This window comes from Talpa occidentalis, unplaced genomic scaffold (genome assembly GCF_014898055.3).
Source record: "Talpa occidentalis isolate TD23 unplaced genomic scaffold, MPIMG_talOcc4v2.1 talOcc4.2, whole genome shotgun sequence".
In the NCBI taxonomy this organism is placed as follows: Eukaryota; Metazoa; Chordata; class Mammalia; order Eulipotyphla; family Talpidae; genus Talpa; species Talpa occidentalis.
In genome coordinates this window covers 90,931,589-90,949,741 of record NW_023602073.1, presented here as the reverse complement: position 1 = coordinate 90,949,741, position 18,153 = coordinate 90,931,589, and the positions used below count along the sequence as shown (strand labels likewise).

Here is an 18,153-nt window from a genome sequence, read left to right as displayed (position 1 = left end):
TGTCTTTTAAAAAAGAGAATCTATGTTCTAGACATAGAATTACATACAAACCATGTTCTGGTTTCCTAGGGATTTCAGAGCAACAAAACCCCTCAGAAAATAAAAGCCATCAATAATTGTAAGGCAAAGTAGACTCTGGTTCTTTCTGCTTCTAGAGTTATAATCAAACAGCTATAATCATGCTCTTAACAAAGAAATTCTTAGGGAGTATTTTATATCCATTTATTACTTTCTAGCCTGATATCAATTTCATCAATGGTTTCAGTGTGTAGGTGTACCTTTTAGCTAAAAGTTAAATTTATCACTGCTCAAAATTCCTCAGTAAATAGATAGGCTATTGGAATAATCAGAATAAGAATCAGCCATTATTCAAAGCTGCAAACAACAGAGCCCGCATTGTCTAGTTAAGCAGAAAAGGAATTTATTAAGATGTTGGGCAGCTTACCAAATCTCTGTATAAGTGGGCCTTAATCCAGATTTACAGGCTTCATGGCTTGTAATAATTAGGCTACTGGGCTTCTCAGTGAAGATTCTACCCCTCCTGCTTCTGGATGCAGGACTAGGTGCTTGCACATTTGCACTGTCATTACTGAATGTGGGATTCAACTGCTGGGGCCTCTACCTTAGCTGCCTGGATGAGTTTTTTAAAAACTTTATTTCTATTTTATCACTTATTAGAAAACCTTTTTTATTCTGAAATAATTATTAATTACCCAAAAACTGTTCAGAGATGTCCCTTCTATCTTCACCCACTTTCTCTTACTAGCTATATCTTGTATAATTATAGCACAAATTCAAACCAAGGAAAATGACATTGGTACAATTCATAGACCAGGAGTTAGTATTGCACTGATTCAAATAAAATGTGAAGACCTTGGTATTATATTGATTGATTTACATCCCCCAGCTTTGTTCTTTGGGCTACAGTTGTCATTTATAGTGTCTATATGTAGAACCACAGGCAATATCATGGCATATGCTTTGAAGTTATAGGTATTCAAAGGCATTAATAGGAAAATATCAGCTTTGTATTTATTGGATCTTATTTGCAGTAGTTTCATATTTTATAAAGTTGTCACAAACACAGAATTAATGTATACTGACCCATCGCTTCAAGGAGATCACACTAGGTTCCTGGGAACCTCTGATCGCAGTGTATTTATGAACTGATCATTACATAACCTTGTTTTAGGTATGTTTCTGTTTAAAGAGATCTTATGTTCAATATTGAACTGATTGGTATAACAGCACTGTAAGTCATGCTTGAAGGAAGCTTATCTAAGAAGAAGATGTGAATGTGCTGATGAGAATGTGCTGGGAATAAGTATACTGGGCAACTCATCATTTTTGCTTTTCTGCATATGTCCTTGAATGACTGAAAACACTATATATTGATTTGGGGGTGACGACTTCTAGCTAGTAGGTGAATTCACAGATGTGGAATCTGTGAATAATGAAGACTGAATATATTTCCTTGAGTATTTCCCATTTCTCATGTTCTTTCTTTATTCCCAAAATTTTGAGTTTATGGCAGTATGGCAGTCACTTCTAGATGTGGAAAACTTTCTGTGCTGCTACTACTATCTTTCTTAGTAGACCTGTCTTGTTGCTTGGGATTGTTACTCTTCTGTCCAATCTAGCTTCCTGTCCATTATTCAGAGGCTCTTCATAGGTCCTGACATCAATAGATACTTTTTTCTTTCCAAAGCACATATCAGTATAGCCATTTAAAATATTCCTTTCCTGCCAGAATTAGGGGTTTGTCACATGAAAGAACGCTGTAGAAAATAGCCAGTCTGCCTTTTTTAATTAAACTTCATTTCAATCTTTTTCTTTTTTTTTTAAAGGAAGCAGTGGCGATAATAGCTTGATTTAATTATTTAGCTAGGAAAAGAAGGAACATAAATTATTCTAATTTAGAAGAGTTAAGAGAGGGTATACTACAAACCTTAGACTTACCAAAGGAGAGAGATTTTAGGGAGTTCATATTGTTCTGATTATAAAAGAACACTAAGCTTACGAAGTTTGTAGGTTTGATTTCTCACTTGTTTCATATGGGCTTTGAATTTACCTTGAATTTTTCTAGTCTTTGCCTTACATGTCTTAAGATTTCTTGACCTACTCTAAGTATCCCAGGCTTATAGAGTTCTAAATTTACATACAAACACTGCCACCTTGTGGGCCATTTCTTGTGTCTCCCATTCCTCCCCTCAAATGCAAATATATTCATCTAGCAAGGTCAACTTTTGTTAAGGGCTAAGGGCTGTACGAAGACCTTTACGTATATCAGCTCATTTAAACTTCACAAGAACTTTATGAAGGAAGTACAGTATTACTACTTCTGTGTTAGAAATGAGGAAGTTGAGATCTAGAGGGATTATGTAACTTACCTGAGGTCTCACAGCTAGTAAGAACAGGAGTAAAATTTCCTGTCTGTGTAGTTTGCCTCATGAGTCCTTGTTTTTACTGCATCCATGCGTGAAACTAATAAGTTAAAAAAATAATACTATGTGACACAATAACTAGTAGAACTCGTAGAGAAGAGAGAATGACTGTTCTGGGTACAGTCAGAAGCGCGGGAGGTGAGAGGATTCACCAGAGCCAGAGTGGGGAACAGAACAGGCAGAGTGATGAAATACACTGCTGAGGGGAGCAGCGGGCGTGGCAGGAGAGGTCTGTCTCTCCATGCGGGACCCTCGCTGGCGGTGGGGGATGGAACCGGCGCTGAAGAGGCTGCCGGCAGCTTCACAACCGCTGAGCCACCAGGGGAGGCCCGGATTTACCATTTTTTGAGAATGTGGTCTCCTCTGAATGTTTGGAGGATAGTCTTCACATAAGAATGCAGCTGGGACCATATTCCCCCAGATCTAATTGTATAGAAATACCTTATCATTGTTTACTTTTTGTCTGCCCTGAACCTTTTAGTCTTGGGGAGAACTACTTACTTTTCGTAAAATATGAGATTCTAGCAGAGATAGCCAATCGTGATAATCTTAACTCTTCACCTAGTCTGAGCTAATATGATTACATCAGGGGTCCCTGGAATTTTTGCACTTCAGAAAGAGGGTTCAGTGCTATCTTCCTTAATGGTAAATTTGAGGTGTGTCTGAGAAAGTTGCTTCAGCCAAGCATTTACACATATAAGATAATCTTTTAAGCCTACTTTAGAAATTCCAGTCAACTATTTTTCTATATTTTTATGCTCTTGATTTAAATAGATCAGTTAACATTTTGTAAGAGAGCCCCCAGTCTCATGGCTGCACCCTCTGACTTCCCTCATGAAGGCAACTGGGCGAAAGTTGGAAGAAAATAATGAGTTTGCTGCTCCACACGCTGGTGTCTTCAACTGGGACAGCTGGAAACAAGGGGTAGAGTAGAGCCTTGGGGTACACTTTAAAAGAATCAGTGGACTTTGTGGGAGTGTTATAGGACAGGGAGAGGGGCAGCCCAAGCCCCGCAAACCTGCCTATTCTAAATGGGTTCTGCCATCCGCCGCATCAACACAAAACATAGGAGACTTTAATGGGAAGGAACTTTAATAAAAACTAGGAAACAATACAGGTGAGGCAAAGAGTCTAGTTTCTAAATGAAGCACCCAAAGTTACCCATCCCCTCGTGGGTAAAAGTCCATCCATATGGGAATGGCGCAGAGCAAAGCCCCAAAGCCTGCTAAAAGTCTAAAGCATCTTCCAGTGGGGACCCACAGAAAAGGGTCACAAACAACCGGACAAGCCCGGAAGGAAAAGAGCAAAATCAACATCAAGATAAAAGCTGCCATGGTCACCTCCCCACGGGTCTCACCCACATCTGTGTCACCCAGTCCACGACCAAAAGACAAGCGCAGTTTCTTCACATGTCTCTAGGCTCCATGCGCCTCCTCCAGGTCTCCTTCTGGCTCCATCCTGCTTCCTTCCTCAGTCTCTTCTGCAGCTTCTCCTCTTCCTGCTCAGCTCCACCCTTCCTTGGGTGGGGCAGGGAACCTGGAACCTCCTTTCCTGGGGACCACCCTGTTACAGGAGGGGCTGTGGTTTCTGCTCAAAACCCATAGGCAGCTTTTCATCTAGCTCCGGCTGGTTGCTCTTAGCTTCAGGGCTGTGGTGGTCTGCGGGTTCCTGCTCTCTTGAGAGACTTTGGTGACTGCCATCTCGACCTCACGATGGATTCAGCGTGGGCAGCATATTTTGAACTTTGGTTCTCTCCTCCCCTCCCAGCACTGCACAGCCTCTTACTTGTGTTTCCTGCAGGAGGCTGCCTTGGATTCATTCTTCTGGTGGCTCTGTTCTTGGTCCCTCAGCGTTGAGCCCTGCCTGTTGGAACATTTGTGCATGAGGAATGGTTGATTTTGGAGTTTCTGTATATTGAAATTCTTTTCACCCTCTATTCCCTTTGAAACTTTCACTGTTTTAAAATCTTTGGGCACACCAGTTTGATTACTTTGCTTTTGCCTTCATGGGTGAGCATGGACCCTTAGAACAGGCAAGATGGGTTTTTCCCCTTAACAGTTTGGGGTCTGTTTTGCAACCATCGCAGACGAGGTCGGTTCATTGTCAGTTCAGGCAACTTAAAAGAGAAACTTGGAGACAGCACTTGGCATCATCCCCACAGGTGGCTTTTTATTTTTTTAAGATTTATTTATTTATTTATTTATACAAGCACTGGGTACAGTCAGAAGCATGGGAGGGCGAGAGAATTCACCAGAGCCAGAGCGGGGAGCAGAGCAGGCAGAAGGACCGAAGTACACTGCTGCGGGGAGCAGCGGGCGGCAGGAGAGGTCTGCGCGCCATGTGGGACCCTCGCCAGTGGCCGGGGATCAAAACCGGCGCTGCAGAGGCTGCGGGCAGCTTCGCAACCCAGCGCTCAACCACTGCGCTACCGGGGAGGCCCAACCCCACAGATGTTTTTATAATACAAAGGGGAAACAAGACAGCAGGAAGAAAGCAACTTGGGCCCCCTACAAATCTTTATATGCTTTTTCCTCTGGGCTTTCTCTGGCGTTCTCTCGGGTTCTCTTCCTCTCTTTCTTTCGTGCTCCTCCTCTCTTAGTGATGCTGCCTTCATAGCCTCAGCCTCCAGACTCAGGTGTGCACACTCACTCATGCCCACACCATACTCCAGGTATCCACCATCAGGCATGTGTGCCCTGAGCCCATGCTCCCAAGCGTCTCCATATCAGCATAATCAAAGGCACAGGTGAGGGCCTCCCTGGTGGCACAGGCAGTTGAGAGCAGCGCTGCAAAGCTGTCCACGGCCTCTGCAGTGCGGATTTGATCCCCGCCGGCCTTGGAGGCCTTGGAGCAACCCACATGGCGAGCAGACCTCTCCTTTGTTGCCTGCTGCTCCCCTCAGCAGTGTATTTTGTCCGTCTGCCTGTTCTGCTCCCCACTCTGTCTCTGGTGAATCCTCTCACCCTCCCGTGCATCTGGCCTGTACCCCAACTCTTGTATAAATAAAATAAATCTTAAAAGAAAAGTCACAGGTGAGAGCTACAGAGGCCAGCAGTGTAGAAGCCTGACCAATTCACTTGCTTTACAGGGCCCCTGGGTACCTCTTGTTTTTAAAAAAAATGCCTAATTTTGATTTTTACCTCCCCTAACTGCTTCTACCACACATTTTTCATTCAACTGTACTTCATTTATACTATTCCTAGTCATCCCGACATTCTGTCTGGCAGATAACCAATATCTTTGAAGGTACCTGAGTTTCCAGGGAAGTGGAGAACTATTCTATGATCTTGCTTCATCTAGTTGTTTCCTAATCATTTTTCAGATTTTAATTCGATTATTACTTCTTTGGGAAGTTAGATTAAATTTATCATTGCATTATTTGCATTACTAACAAAGCTGCAATCTATTATGAGTGGGAATATCATTTTTGCTCACTTTTGGTTTCCCAGTGCTTATTACAAGTATCTGGCATTTGGCAATTGTTAAAATGAATGACTGCTTGGAATAATTCTACTGTAAAGGAAATATTTATAAGGAGTAACACTTTTACAAAGTGCTATTGTGTGCTTGGCTATATATATCTGTATTGTTGGAGGGGGCAACAACCACCCCATCTAGGTTGTTCTAAGACTTGATTGATGAGCAAAATAACCAGATTAGTAAGAGAACAAGTCAAAATTCAATAACATACATATGGAGACTTTACCAGGTGGTAAATGCTAAGAAATAATGGAAGTGACTGGGGATTTAGGGACTTAAGAGCACCAAGGAAAGGTCAGTTACATAACAAATGAGAGTAAAGATGGGATTCTTAGGACATGTTCACTGGTAAACCTACAAGTGTTTGAGACCCCTCCTCACACAAACTATATTCTCCTAGTTTAAAGGGGAGCAGGGATTTCCTTTTTGATTAGGAAAATAGCAACAGCTTAGTCCTGATGCTCTGTCCTTTAATTAGGGAAAGGTGAAAGGTCTGGGTAAGGACAGAAGCTTCTCTACCTCAAAGGATTTCATTGCTTTTTGCTAAAAATACAGTGCATGCCAGAGCCAGGGTTTTGAGACCAGTTCTGACAATTTTGGGGTGGTTAGAGTTGGGCATCTTCAATTTCATTACATTTCACAACCCTAAGCATTATTGTTTTTATTTTACAACGAGGCGTCAGGAAAGCTAATTAGCTTACCCAGAAAAACAGAAAAAGACAAACGGTTTGAACTCAGGTGAATACCTTTATTTATATTATTGGTTTCACTTGCTACTACTGGCTTCTTTATGCATGCATTTAAAAAGTCGTTACAGTTTATTTTCAAAATCAATTTTTACATTGCACAGTGCCTTTTGCTAGGTGTCAAAGTAGGAAAAGGCAAGAATAAGGGGCAAAGAGACAGAAAATTGTATTGGGGAGGGCAGCAGGATTAATAGTCGCGTAGCCTCGGGCTTGCACAAGGAAGACTACAAAAAGTAGAGTGAAGCTGAATGGGCCAGTCCCCAAAAAACATCTAGTCCGAATTCTAAAAGTTTTATCTATGAGAATGACTAAGCGGTTCGCATAACTGCCCACGTGGCAAGAGCTGTACAGCCAACTCCTACCCCTTTGTTTGTTTTGAGCGTTCCTTGAACGCTTTAATGCGTGCTTTCTGTGTTACGCATTCCGCTGTATTATGTTTTGATCTCTTAGTGTCGATTTCTGGCTACTTCGGTCCTTTTGTTTTCACTGATCACTTTTAAAATGCTTAGGACGCAGTTGGCGGGAGGGGGGCAGGTAGGTAGGTGGGCAACACAGTGCAAGCCCGGAGTCAGGCGCTGAGAGGCGCGAGCTGGGTTTGCAGCTGGCCCCTCGGAGGCGTTCTAAGAAGACACTGACGCCTTCCCACCCGCCGAGTGACTCCCGGAAAATCTGGGCAGAGGTGCGAGTCGGAGGGGCTTGGCTGTGTCTCTGTAACCCCGCTGGCCGGGAGAAAGGAGGAAACTTTTCTCCTCAAATGCTTAAGCATTTGGCGTCTGCTTTTTAGCGACCAGGTGCCTGGAGAGCGTCTTTTCTACCTGGCCCTCGGAGGACTGCGCAAGGGGTCACTTTCAGCGCCGCTGCTGGCCTGGAGCCCCCAGCTCCGCTGCTCTCCGCCCTCAGCTGGCGCCCAGAGCCCCAAGGCCGGCAGGGTCAAGCTCCCTCCGGGCGCCAGGGAAAGGCCACAGTTTAGGTGTCGCCACGCGAGGCCTTCTGGGCAGACACCAGCCAATCCGCAAGCGGCATACACGAGCCCCAGCCAATCAGCGCCCTACTTATTGCTCGGTACCGCCCGCGCCGGCCCTTTCTCTCAGCCCCCCTTCCTGCTGCCTGTAGTCGCGGCTGTCGCTGCCGCCGCCTCCAGAGCTGACCGGGCTCTGGGGACTGGTCCCTGCTGGCGCCGTTCGCTTTTTCCTGTCGCCTTCACTGAGGATGAGTCCCCGCGCGACTGTGCGCTCGCCCCGCGGAGACGACCGGCGCTTTTTCATCTAGCGACTGGTGAGGGAGCGCTCGGGCGGCCCGACCTGGCGGAGGCGACGGCGTCCCTTCAGCCGAGGGGCGGGGGACTGCGCCGCGTTCCGGAGGGCGCGGGCGGGCCGCGGGAGGCCGCCGGGTGGCGCCCGGGCTGCCTGGCGTCGCGGGTCTGGCCCAGGGGCCGGTGTCCCGGCAGCCGCCCCCCGCCGCCTCCCCCGGCTTATGAATGGTCTGTGGAGGCGACGCGCGGCGTCCTGCCGGGCACGCCCTCCAGCGATGTGGCAACGCGGCTGTGTCCCGTGTCGCTTCTCTGTAAAGCTGGAGTTCGAAGCGTTTTCTGGAGGCGCCCTTGTGCCGTCTCCCTCCCGCGGGGTCACACAGTTTGAGTTCACTCGGGATACAGTTTGTGACAGTTGTGTGAAAAGAGAGCGGTTCTTTTTGGGGGAGAGAGGATAGAGGCCTTTTTTTTTTTTTTTTTTTTTTTTTTTTTTAAATCTTGTCAGGTTCTAAAAGAAAAAGTTTTAGTTAAGTGGCGAAATAGGTAACGCAGGGTCTCCTTGACTCTTCTTTCGCAGCGTAGTTAAAACAAAACAACAAAACCTTCATGTGCTAGCCAGACAAGTAATTTTTCAGGAAGGAGGGATTGATGTAGCATCTTTTTATTCTCATGCCTCAAAATAGGGCGTTTGAAGATCAGAGTTTATCAGAAATACTCAATGTGACTCTTGAGTGTCCTGTTTCTGTGCCCATCACATGTAAAGTCATATCCCTTTATAGCCCCTTGTTGACCTTTTCACTCCTTTTTCTATTTTGAATTCCTTGATTTTCGTTGGTTTTACAAACTGATATAAGATAAATGAGGGCAGAAGGGGCTATTTTCTAGAGAATTATAAGTGTATGCGGAAACTTTATTTTTAAAGATTTATTTTTGCATACAACAGCTGGGGTACAGGCCAGAGATGGGGGGGAGGTGAGAGGATTCACCAGAGAGAGAGTGGGGAGCAGAACAGGCAGACTAACCGAAATACACTGCTGAGGGGAGCAGTGGGCAAGACAGGAGAGGTCTGTTGCACCACGTGGGTAGCTCCCTGGCCAGATGGGGATTGAATTTGTGCTGCAGAGGCTGCGGATTGCTTCATAGTGCAGTGCTTAACCCCTTGCACCACCAGGGAGGCCACCAGAAACTTTATTTAAAGCTGAGTTCAAGACTTTTTATTTTAAATGGCTACTCTGTTATTTAAAAATAAAAACCTTGTATTGGGGATTTTGAGGTTGATAAATTCTGTGTCAGGAATTTATTGCATTTTTAACTCATGTTTCATGACCATAAAAGATTATGTGGTCATGTAGATATGTAATATTCCTATTACATCAAGGAGTGCAGTATTAGTTGATTAATTATTAATGATATCAAAGTTATTTTACTGTCATTAGTAGGGCAGTGATTCTTTGCCGCATCTAGAAATATGCTTGCCCTCTAAAATTTGCGGGATTTTTCTATTGTAAAAAATTGAAGTTTCTATTTTGTGTACCTAGAGAATATTTAAGATAACATTAGAGTAAAGCACAATATTGATAAAGCTGAATAATTAATTTCCTAAAGTGGTATTTGTGTTTTATAATTGTTATGTGAACTATTTTCAGTACTTACATAAGTTTTAAATTTTACAGATTCTTCCAGTTTGAGTCACTATAATTTGTAACTTTGTAGCAGTTGTTTTAATGTAATATTGATACAGAGTTATGGGAGATACCTTGGCTTTAGAGAGCGCTTTAAAGAAAACCCTACTCATTGAATACATACTACATTTTGTGGAAAACATGGAGTATGTTATCCTCTCCCTCCTCCCTTAAAGAGCTTAAAATCTTTATTGGTAGGCAATGTACACATTTCCAAGGCAGGTTATTTTGCAGATGAAGAAATTGAGGATTAGGGAGATTAAGTTACTTGGTCAAGATAATAGGATCTTAAGCCTTATAATTACAAATAAGGGTAATTTTTTTTCTTTTCTCTCTGAAGAATTCTTAATTGCATTTTGGGTAGAGTAGGTAAATTCATAGTACTCATTTCAATCTGTTTAATTTTTGATAGACTACTTACAATTTCGCTAGACTAACAAATTCGCAACAATTTCCCAATGTAAAGTGTAAATAGTCATATACACAGGGCTATAATGAAACTGAAAAAGGATTAAATTACTTAATTTATGTAAAGCAATATGCTTGTCCATATGAAATTCAAAAGATGGTATGTAAGTCATGAGCAAATTGGCAGCCTTGTGAAGATTTGAGTGAAAAATATTCAAGCAGAAAGGACTTTAATATAGTTATGCCATTTTCTGACCTACATACCAATATATCTCTTTTCACTCTTTTTTCTTAACATTTTTTGGGTGCTCACATAGAAATGTATTTTTCAAAACAACTCAGGTGATAGCTGTTTACCCTCTTTTTACAAGTGAGAGAATTAAAACTTAGGCAATTGTGCCTAGGTCTTTGCCTAGTTACAGGTGTACCCTCCTGGGTTACTTACTCAGGTATTCTGAATTCAGGTAAACTTATATGCTACCTAATCTCCAGATCTAACTGGAATCCTCTCTGAGATGAGGCTTTGTTTATACCTTCCCAATCCCTCAAATTCCCCTCCACCCTGAGTATCTCAGGCAAACATGTGCTCGTGATAAATCTTAGCTTATACATCTTTTGCAAGAAATCTTCCCTGTATCTTTCTTGTCTACTCTCCATTCCTATGAATCACTTGTTTTATCTTTGCCATTGGTTTCTAATCATGCTGTGTTATTTGCTTAAACAAAAATCTTTCTTCTACAGAACTCTGATCCTTTGATGGTAGGTACTGATCAATAAATGTAGCTGTTAAATAAGCACTACTTTCACTTAAGTATTATCTGTGAACTTGTACTTTATCATTTTATCCAATATATTTAGGTTCTATTTATTGTACTCCCAATACTTGTGACCTACTGTAGATACATTGGAAAGGTAGTCTAATGTAATGTAGCAAAATTAACTTGGACTTTAGGACTAAATAGATGTGTGTTTGAATTCTTACTGGTTTGGTTACTTATGATTTCTGTGATTTAATGTCTCTGATGTAAAATATTCAGTATGTATTAGATATTTAATGAGTATTTGCTTTCTTCATCTTCAATAAGCGATTGTTGGATGCATAAATAAGATTTATACTAGGCATTGAAACTAAGGGCCTAGGGTTTAGGAGAGACACGAGGACCAGTGATCGATTGAGAATTAGGAGCATGTAGGTTAAAGTTTGACATGGAAAAAATTGAAGTTAGCTGAGGAGAATCTAAAATACAGAGGAAAAGAAAACTAAGAAAACCACTGTTTGAAGGCCAAGGGAAGGGATAATGCTTTAGTATGTCATGGTTGGAGAGAACCAATGGCTTAGTGGATCTCTACCTTTTCAATGTCTGCTTTCTAGATTCTTAGGCAAATACAGTATTTACTCAAAAGCAAGGAAGTCAAGTAAGAACTGAAAAGTATTCAAAAGTATTCAGCAATTTAGTGTTCATTGGTAACATTAATGAGTATGGTTTCATTGGAGAAGTATGCAAGGAAACCAGGTAGTTGAGATATTGAAGCTGAAACATGAACTTTGGGATTAAAATTTGTTACTTTGTGTTACTGAAGAACTAATAGTAGTAAAACTACTATTTGTTGTATGCTTGTTTGGTGCCAGGCACCATGTTAAGGTGGAACCCTTTAAGGTTGCTCCCATTCTTTCCATTTTCAGATGAAGAAACAAGGGTTTAGAGAGCTTATGTAATTTTTAGAGTTACATAACTGGTAGCAGTAGGCATTGCTATATTTGAGTCCATATATGTGTGACTCTAAGAAGTCCTACCTCTTAGTCACTTCCATATTTATGTTCATAGTGTTCTGTATGTAATTCTTTCCATACATAGTATGTTATCATTTTTATATTTTTCTTCCCCAACTCCCCTTAAATGTTTACATGGAGTAACAGATTAGTAAATTCTTTTCTGTTGTACCTTAATTTTCTTATGTAGAGTTTCAGTGACTTACCAATAAGTTGTTCCTTTCAGGTATTATGAATACACTGAACCTACAAAAATGGCAGAATTTTATAGCTTGTAAAGAATAAAATTGCACATGACTGTCTGTGACCACTTCGTATGTTTTCCAGTCTTGATGTTTTAAATTACTTGAGGCTTTGGTACTCTTTTCTTTGTGTCAACCCAGCACCAAACGTTTTTTGTTTTGTTTTGGTTCAAATCATCATATTAAGAGGAGGATGATTTTTATAAGTACTGTATATAAAACAGATTGGTAGAAAAAGAACTGGAGCTAAAAGGGATTAGGACTCATCTAGTTCTATGTTGTCATTTCCAGCAGGGAAAATCAGAATGGGTAAAACAGAAAACTAGATACAGTTAGGACTTCTGACTATTAGTGTGGTTTGAAATGGGAGTAGACAACGCAGAATTGGGATGTTTCATATCTATGTTTGATAAGCACAAGTTTCTCCATACATACAGTAAATTCATGTATATCCTTAATAGATTTAATAAATTTTCTGTTAAAGTGTATGTTTTAAAAATCAATGAAATAAAATATTTTAGGAAATTTAAGTGTTTATGATAGTTTGATACCATGAAGAAGAGAATTACATAAAATTTTTACTATAAAAGCTTTACAATCTAGGCTTATGAGTGGATTGAGTATGCATTTGAAATCCAGAGGATAAAAATACTAAAAGAAGATAAATAGGAAACAATAAAAAGTTGGAAATGTCAGTAGTCCACTTTAGATAGAAAATTTCTAATATATTGGTGGTTAGAGTTCCAACAGGAAGTGAAAAAAATGAAAGTAGTTTATCAAATAGCTGACAAATTGTATAGCATTTTTCTGAATCAGAATGATGCAAGGCAGACAGAATAGCATATGGGGGAAGGAAGCTAGCAAGAGGTTCATACCTGATAGTTGTTTATATTTTCCTGTGATCTGTCTGATCAATCTATCTGATCAAATCAGACCAACAGGATGAAAATCAAATGTGACATTTCTCCAAAAACAAGAGGGAATTTAAATGTTTCATTAAAATGAAACACTTAACCTCACTCAAAAGAAACTCATTTAGAACCACAATGAGATAGCATTTTCAGAACAGCGAGGCTCAAAAAGGTTGATGAGGACCTCTCCTGGTGGCGCAGAAGTTGAGCGCTGCACTGTAGCTGTCCGCGGCCTCTGCAGTTGCCGGTCCTGGCGGATCCTGGCCGGCTGGTGAGGGTCCCACATGGCACAGCAGACCTCCCCTGTCTCGCCCGCTGCTCCCCTCAGCAGTGTATTTCAGTCATTCTGCTTGTTCTGTTCCCCACTCTGTCTCTGGTGAATCCTCTCACCCTCCGGCGCATCTGACCTGTACCCCAGTTCTTGTATAAATAATTTTTTTTTTTTAATTAATAGGGAAATAGGGCCTCTACGCCATTGCTGGGGAGAAGATAAACTAGCATCACCTCTATGGAGAGCAAAACAGAGTAGCAGGAAAAAGGGGCAGAAGGGGCCGGGCAAGTTTCTGGTGAAAGGAGCAAAATTAAAGTCAGGGTAAAGGTTGCCATTGTTAACTTCCCCACAGGTCTCTCACCCACATCTGTTTCAAATGTCTCCTTTCATGTCCCCCAAGTCCTGTGCAAGTGCAGCTTCTTCACATGTCTCTCTCTCTGCTCCATGTGCCAATATCAGGTCTCATTCTCGATTTCCATCTCTCTCCGCTTACCCTCTCTGCTCACTTCCATCCTTCCTTGGGCAGTCCAGGGAACCTGGAACCTCCCCTTGCCCAGAGCCCATCCTGTTTACACTTTGAGATTATAGAAAAAAGAATATTTTCTTCTGATGCTTATGGTGTCATTAGTTTGTCTTTCAGCCATTTGGAATTTATAGTGGTGTGAGGTATATAGTATATACATAAGTATATACAAAGTCTCCCCCCCTCCCCCCCACAGCTGGAACAATGTTTTAACATTGTTTAAGTATCATCTCCTCCTATGGTGAAGGACCTTCTAGGCAGAGAGAATAACTTTAGCATAGTATCTGGTATTTAGTAAAAACTAAACAAATCATGAGAATGTTGTTACTGTGCTTGTGCTGGTGATGATATAATTTCCTGGGGGGGGGGTGAAGGTTTGGGGTGGGATTCATATAAAGATGGTAGATCTAAGTGTGTTTATTGTCAGTGATAACTAATGGAATGTAAAAATATAGAAGAGAAAGAATGAAGGTTCTGGAAGGAAAGAGGTGGGCTCCATAATATAAATACAGATACTATGCAGGGTCAAAAGTTGATAGTCATTTTTTTTAAAAATAGCAATTAGGCGCATATAAATATGGAGATAGTTGTATTTGAGGAGAGTGAGAGATGGATTTTGTGTTTTTTACTTTCTCTTCTTTTTCACTTCTTTTACAGGTCACCCTTGCAATTATGGATATTTAAAAGTATCAGACAGTGTGGAGGGGGAATTCCCCTCCTCACTCCCCCTTGGTGCTTGACTCCAGGAATAATTTATATATAAACTGTGGAAAGTTTTTTTTTTAATAAAGAACTTTTACTTGATATAAACTTTATAGAATTATTTATAATTTTTTGATTTCAGTGCCAAAATAAATTGTACAAAGATATATAGTTTTATATGATAGCTGTGAGGATTTTAAATTATAATCCTAAACGGGTCATTTATTCTCTATAAATCTTCATGAATAGCACCTTTATGTCCTGGGTTTCTAATTTTTTTAAATTAGTCTTTACTATCCTGAAGAAATAAGCAGTAGAAAAAACGGTTAGGATGAATTCTTCTATCCCTGACTGCACATCGAAGTGTCGATCCCTGAAGCATGCTTTGGATATCCTTTCTGTGGTAACAAAGGGGAGTGAAAACCAGATTAAGGTCTTTCTCTCCAGTCATTGTTACAATGCTGCAACTATCAAGGATGCCTTTGGCAGAAATGCCCTTCACCTTGTTTCCTCCTGTGGAAAGAAAGGCGTGTTAGATTGGCTTATTGAGAAAGGAGTGGATCCTTTGGTGAAAGACAAGGAGTCAGGATGGACAGCTTTGCACAGAAGCATTTTTTATGGACATATTGATTGTGTTTGGTCTCTTTTGAAGGTAAGTGTCATTTGTTTATTTAAAACTACTGCATCTGGTATATGTTTTTCTTAATCTGCTTCATAGATTCTACTTACATTTCCCAAAAAAATGATTTAGAGATCTTACTTGATATCATTTACTATGTAACCATATTTATATCTTTAAAATTCAAATCCTATATATATTTTTTTTATTTAAACTTTATATGATATAAAATTTTAAACCTATCAAAGTTAACAATATTTGGCCAATTTTGTATTATGTATACCCCTCATGGACTTTCTCCATCCCATATTTTTTAAAGTAAATCCTAGACAATATCATTTAATTAGTGCTATATATCTTTTATTTTAAAATGTTTACTTTTATATAAACATTATCTACTTTAAAATGACACAAGTTACATCACTTAGGTTTATTGTGTAAATCAACAGTGAAGTATTTTCATAACCTCAATGTCATTTCACTGCAGATTGCAATTTAGAAACGCAGTGTCAGAAGTCATGACATTTAAACTTAGCAGTTTTCTTTTGTATGGAAAGTTTATCATGTTTGTGGAAGACCCAGTGAACAAAAACAGTTTCTGTCTTCAAGGAACTGTGGTCACATTAGGGAGCTTATCTTTGAAGTAGTCATCTTTTTTGACTTTTTAAAAATTATTTATGTAATGGTGTTTATGTAGTAACATTTACTGATAAAATAATTTTCATCATATATTAATAGAAAAATAACCTTTTTTTTTTTTTTTTTTGAGCTAACCTTTCTATGTTTACTACTTAGTTATCTTGGACAAGTTTCTAAATGTTGACTTTGGTATTATCTATGAAGAGATCCTTCTTCCTCACCTAGGGTGGTTCAGTGAAGAAAAAAAATCGTTAAGTGGTTAATAGCATTGTTAATTTTTCTGACTATTTAATTCCCCCACGTAATCTCTGTTATAGGTAAAGCTAACAGTAAGAATTAAAATATCTGTCAGCTTTTACCCTTTCCTGACTCTAAAAACCTCAGCTTATATTCGGTTTGTGCTGGAAAATTGAATGACTGCCAATCATGTTGTATTTGAGAAGGTCCATGGATTTTTCTGCTATCCTTAGCGGTTGCCATTCAGATGTAAGAAGTTATAGCCTCAGTTTGAAATGGGGTTTAACCTGAATTTTGGAGCTTTCCTCCAGTTGTCATTTCATTTCTCCTTAGAAATCATCAGTCTTTACTATCATGGCTAAGAGTAGTGAGGAAATTTTGCGTTGGGCCACCTTGTCTTTGCCTTGACTATCTTTTATTATCAGAACCTTACTGATCTACGATAGATACCCAATAGTGGATGCATTCTGCTGATAGTTTTCCCACAAAAACCTCTTTTGTTCATTTAGTATTCTCATGTTAGACAATCTGTATTTGTTTTATCACAGTCTTGTCTTGTCTTTGGCCTTCCAATTCTTCTTTATAGGGAATGACTGCAGTGTTAGGGGTGTTCATGTCAGTTTCATATTTGGTGACCTCTGTAGCAGTAAAGGTATTATGCATTGATGGGAAGCAACTCTACAGATGTACACATTTTAAATAAGTTGCATTTGATTAAAACTTTATAGCTCTAAAATATTTTGAATACCATAATAAAATACATAATTATGTAATCATACTCCTAGTTTCTCATTGCCAAAGATACAAAACCTTAGCGGAAGCTTGTTGTCTAACAACAGCTAATGTACAAATAGTGTATCTTGCACAGCTTTTCTCTGATTCCACGATGGGGTACATAGCGGGCAAAGACTGTTTACATTCGTTGTGTCCTTTTATTATTATAACATTGTTCTTTAATACTGGTGGTTAGTCTTCTAGGACTATGTGTGCTGTTTTTCTCCTTGTAAATGGAAGAGATTGTCTGAATTAAATTATAAAACATTTGTAAACTCTTTGGAGCAAATTGTCTTTTGAGTACCTGTTATGTGCCAGGTGCTGTGGAAATTGTAGTGAGCAAGAGAGCCAGATCCTTTTTTTTGGGGTTTTATTCTAGTAGGAGGAGATAGATCAAAATCAAATAATTAATAGGAAAGTGCTTAATAAATGTTGGTGTATTAGAGCTCTTTTTTCATGCAAGGAAACTAATGATGTTAGCATAAGAAAAATATAATAGAGGGATATCATACCACATAGATTAGAGAACCAGAAGAATGCAATTAACTGTCAAATTATAAACAAGACAAATCTCCACAAACTAAAATACAATAACTGTAAACAAAATAGAATAACTGATCTAACCTCTCCTCTCCCACCCTGTTAAAACCTTATCATTTGAATATAATAGAATGTTTGCTTTTTCTTTTTTTTTTTCTTTAAGTAGGCAGACATCTAACCAGTTTATCCAAAAGTACTATCAAAGCTTTAGAATAAGCTTGAAAGGAGCAGTATACATCTTTATTTTATCCCACTGGAGATTATAATCTCAACATATTCTTTGATTTTGACTTTTTTTTGGCAGTACATGGGTAGCATTAACTATTAAATTCATTCAACTTAGCTTATAACCAGTTTGGAAAGATGAGTGCATCAGATAATTGTGCTGAACTATTTCATGTCATTTTGACTTCCCTTATTATTCTAAAACCAACTGTGGTAACCAGATGTGCACAGGCTTTTAGCAGCTTTGTGTAGGTGTGATCTGCACCTGTGTTTGGCATGTACTGCATGCCTCTTATTTTGTGCCCCTAGGATGTGGCACTCATACATGATCAGCCAAAAGTAATGGAGAGCTAAAGCCCTTGGTAGAGCAACTCTTGGCTAATGAAGAACGGGAACCTGTGGTAAATACTTTCTAATCCCCCTTTTATGCCTTGATTGAACAATTCTGTGATTCTGTGACAGTTACTCTATATTTCATAAGGTTCCCAGAATGTCCTGGCAGGATCATACACAAATGTCCTTAGTAGTGGTCCACTCAGAAACATACCCTGGTGTTGAATTTTTCTTACTTCCTTGGATTTTTCACTCTCCTAGTTCCTCACGACTGCTCTGTAAGATCTCTTCCTAAGGAAATTACCTGCATGCTTTATCTCATGTTTTGTTTTTGGGGCAGACAGTCAAAAACAGCTT

The 18,153-nt window shown here is 39.9% G+C and overlaps 1 protein-coding gene across 6 annotated transcripts in view; it reads left to right on the top strand.

Annotated features, from left to right (window-relative positions):
- Nucleotides 1-18,153, top strand: part of IBTK (inhibitor of Bruton tyrosine kinase) — a 116,563-nt gene that overhangs the window by 43,776 nt on the left and 54,634 nt on the right. For 2 of the 6 annotated variants that reach the window (XM_037520005.2, XM_054698986.1), the window contains exons 1-2: nt 7,745-7,945; nt 14,385-15,081. In XM_037520005.2, the coding sequence (XP_037375902.1) occupies nt 14,761-15,081 (321 nt within the window). In that variant the 5' untranslated portion in view covers nt 7,745-7,945; nt 14,385-14,760. Of the gene's footprint in view, nt 1-7,744; nt 7,946-14,384; nt 15,082-17,772; nt 17,865-18,153 lie in introns of those variants that run through there. The other 4 variants (XM_054698988.1, XM_054698987.1, XM_054698989.1 and 1 more) reach the window with 4 other exon arrangements.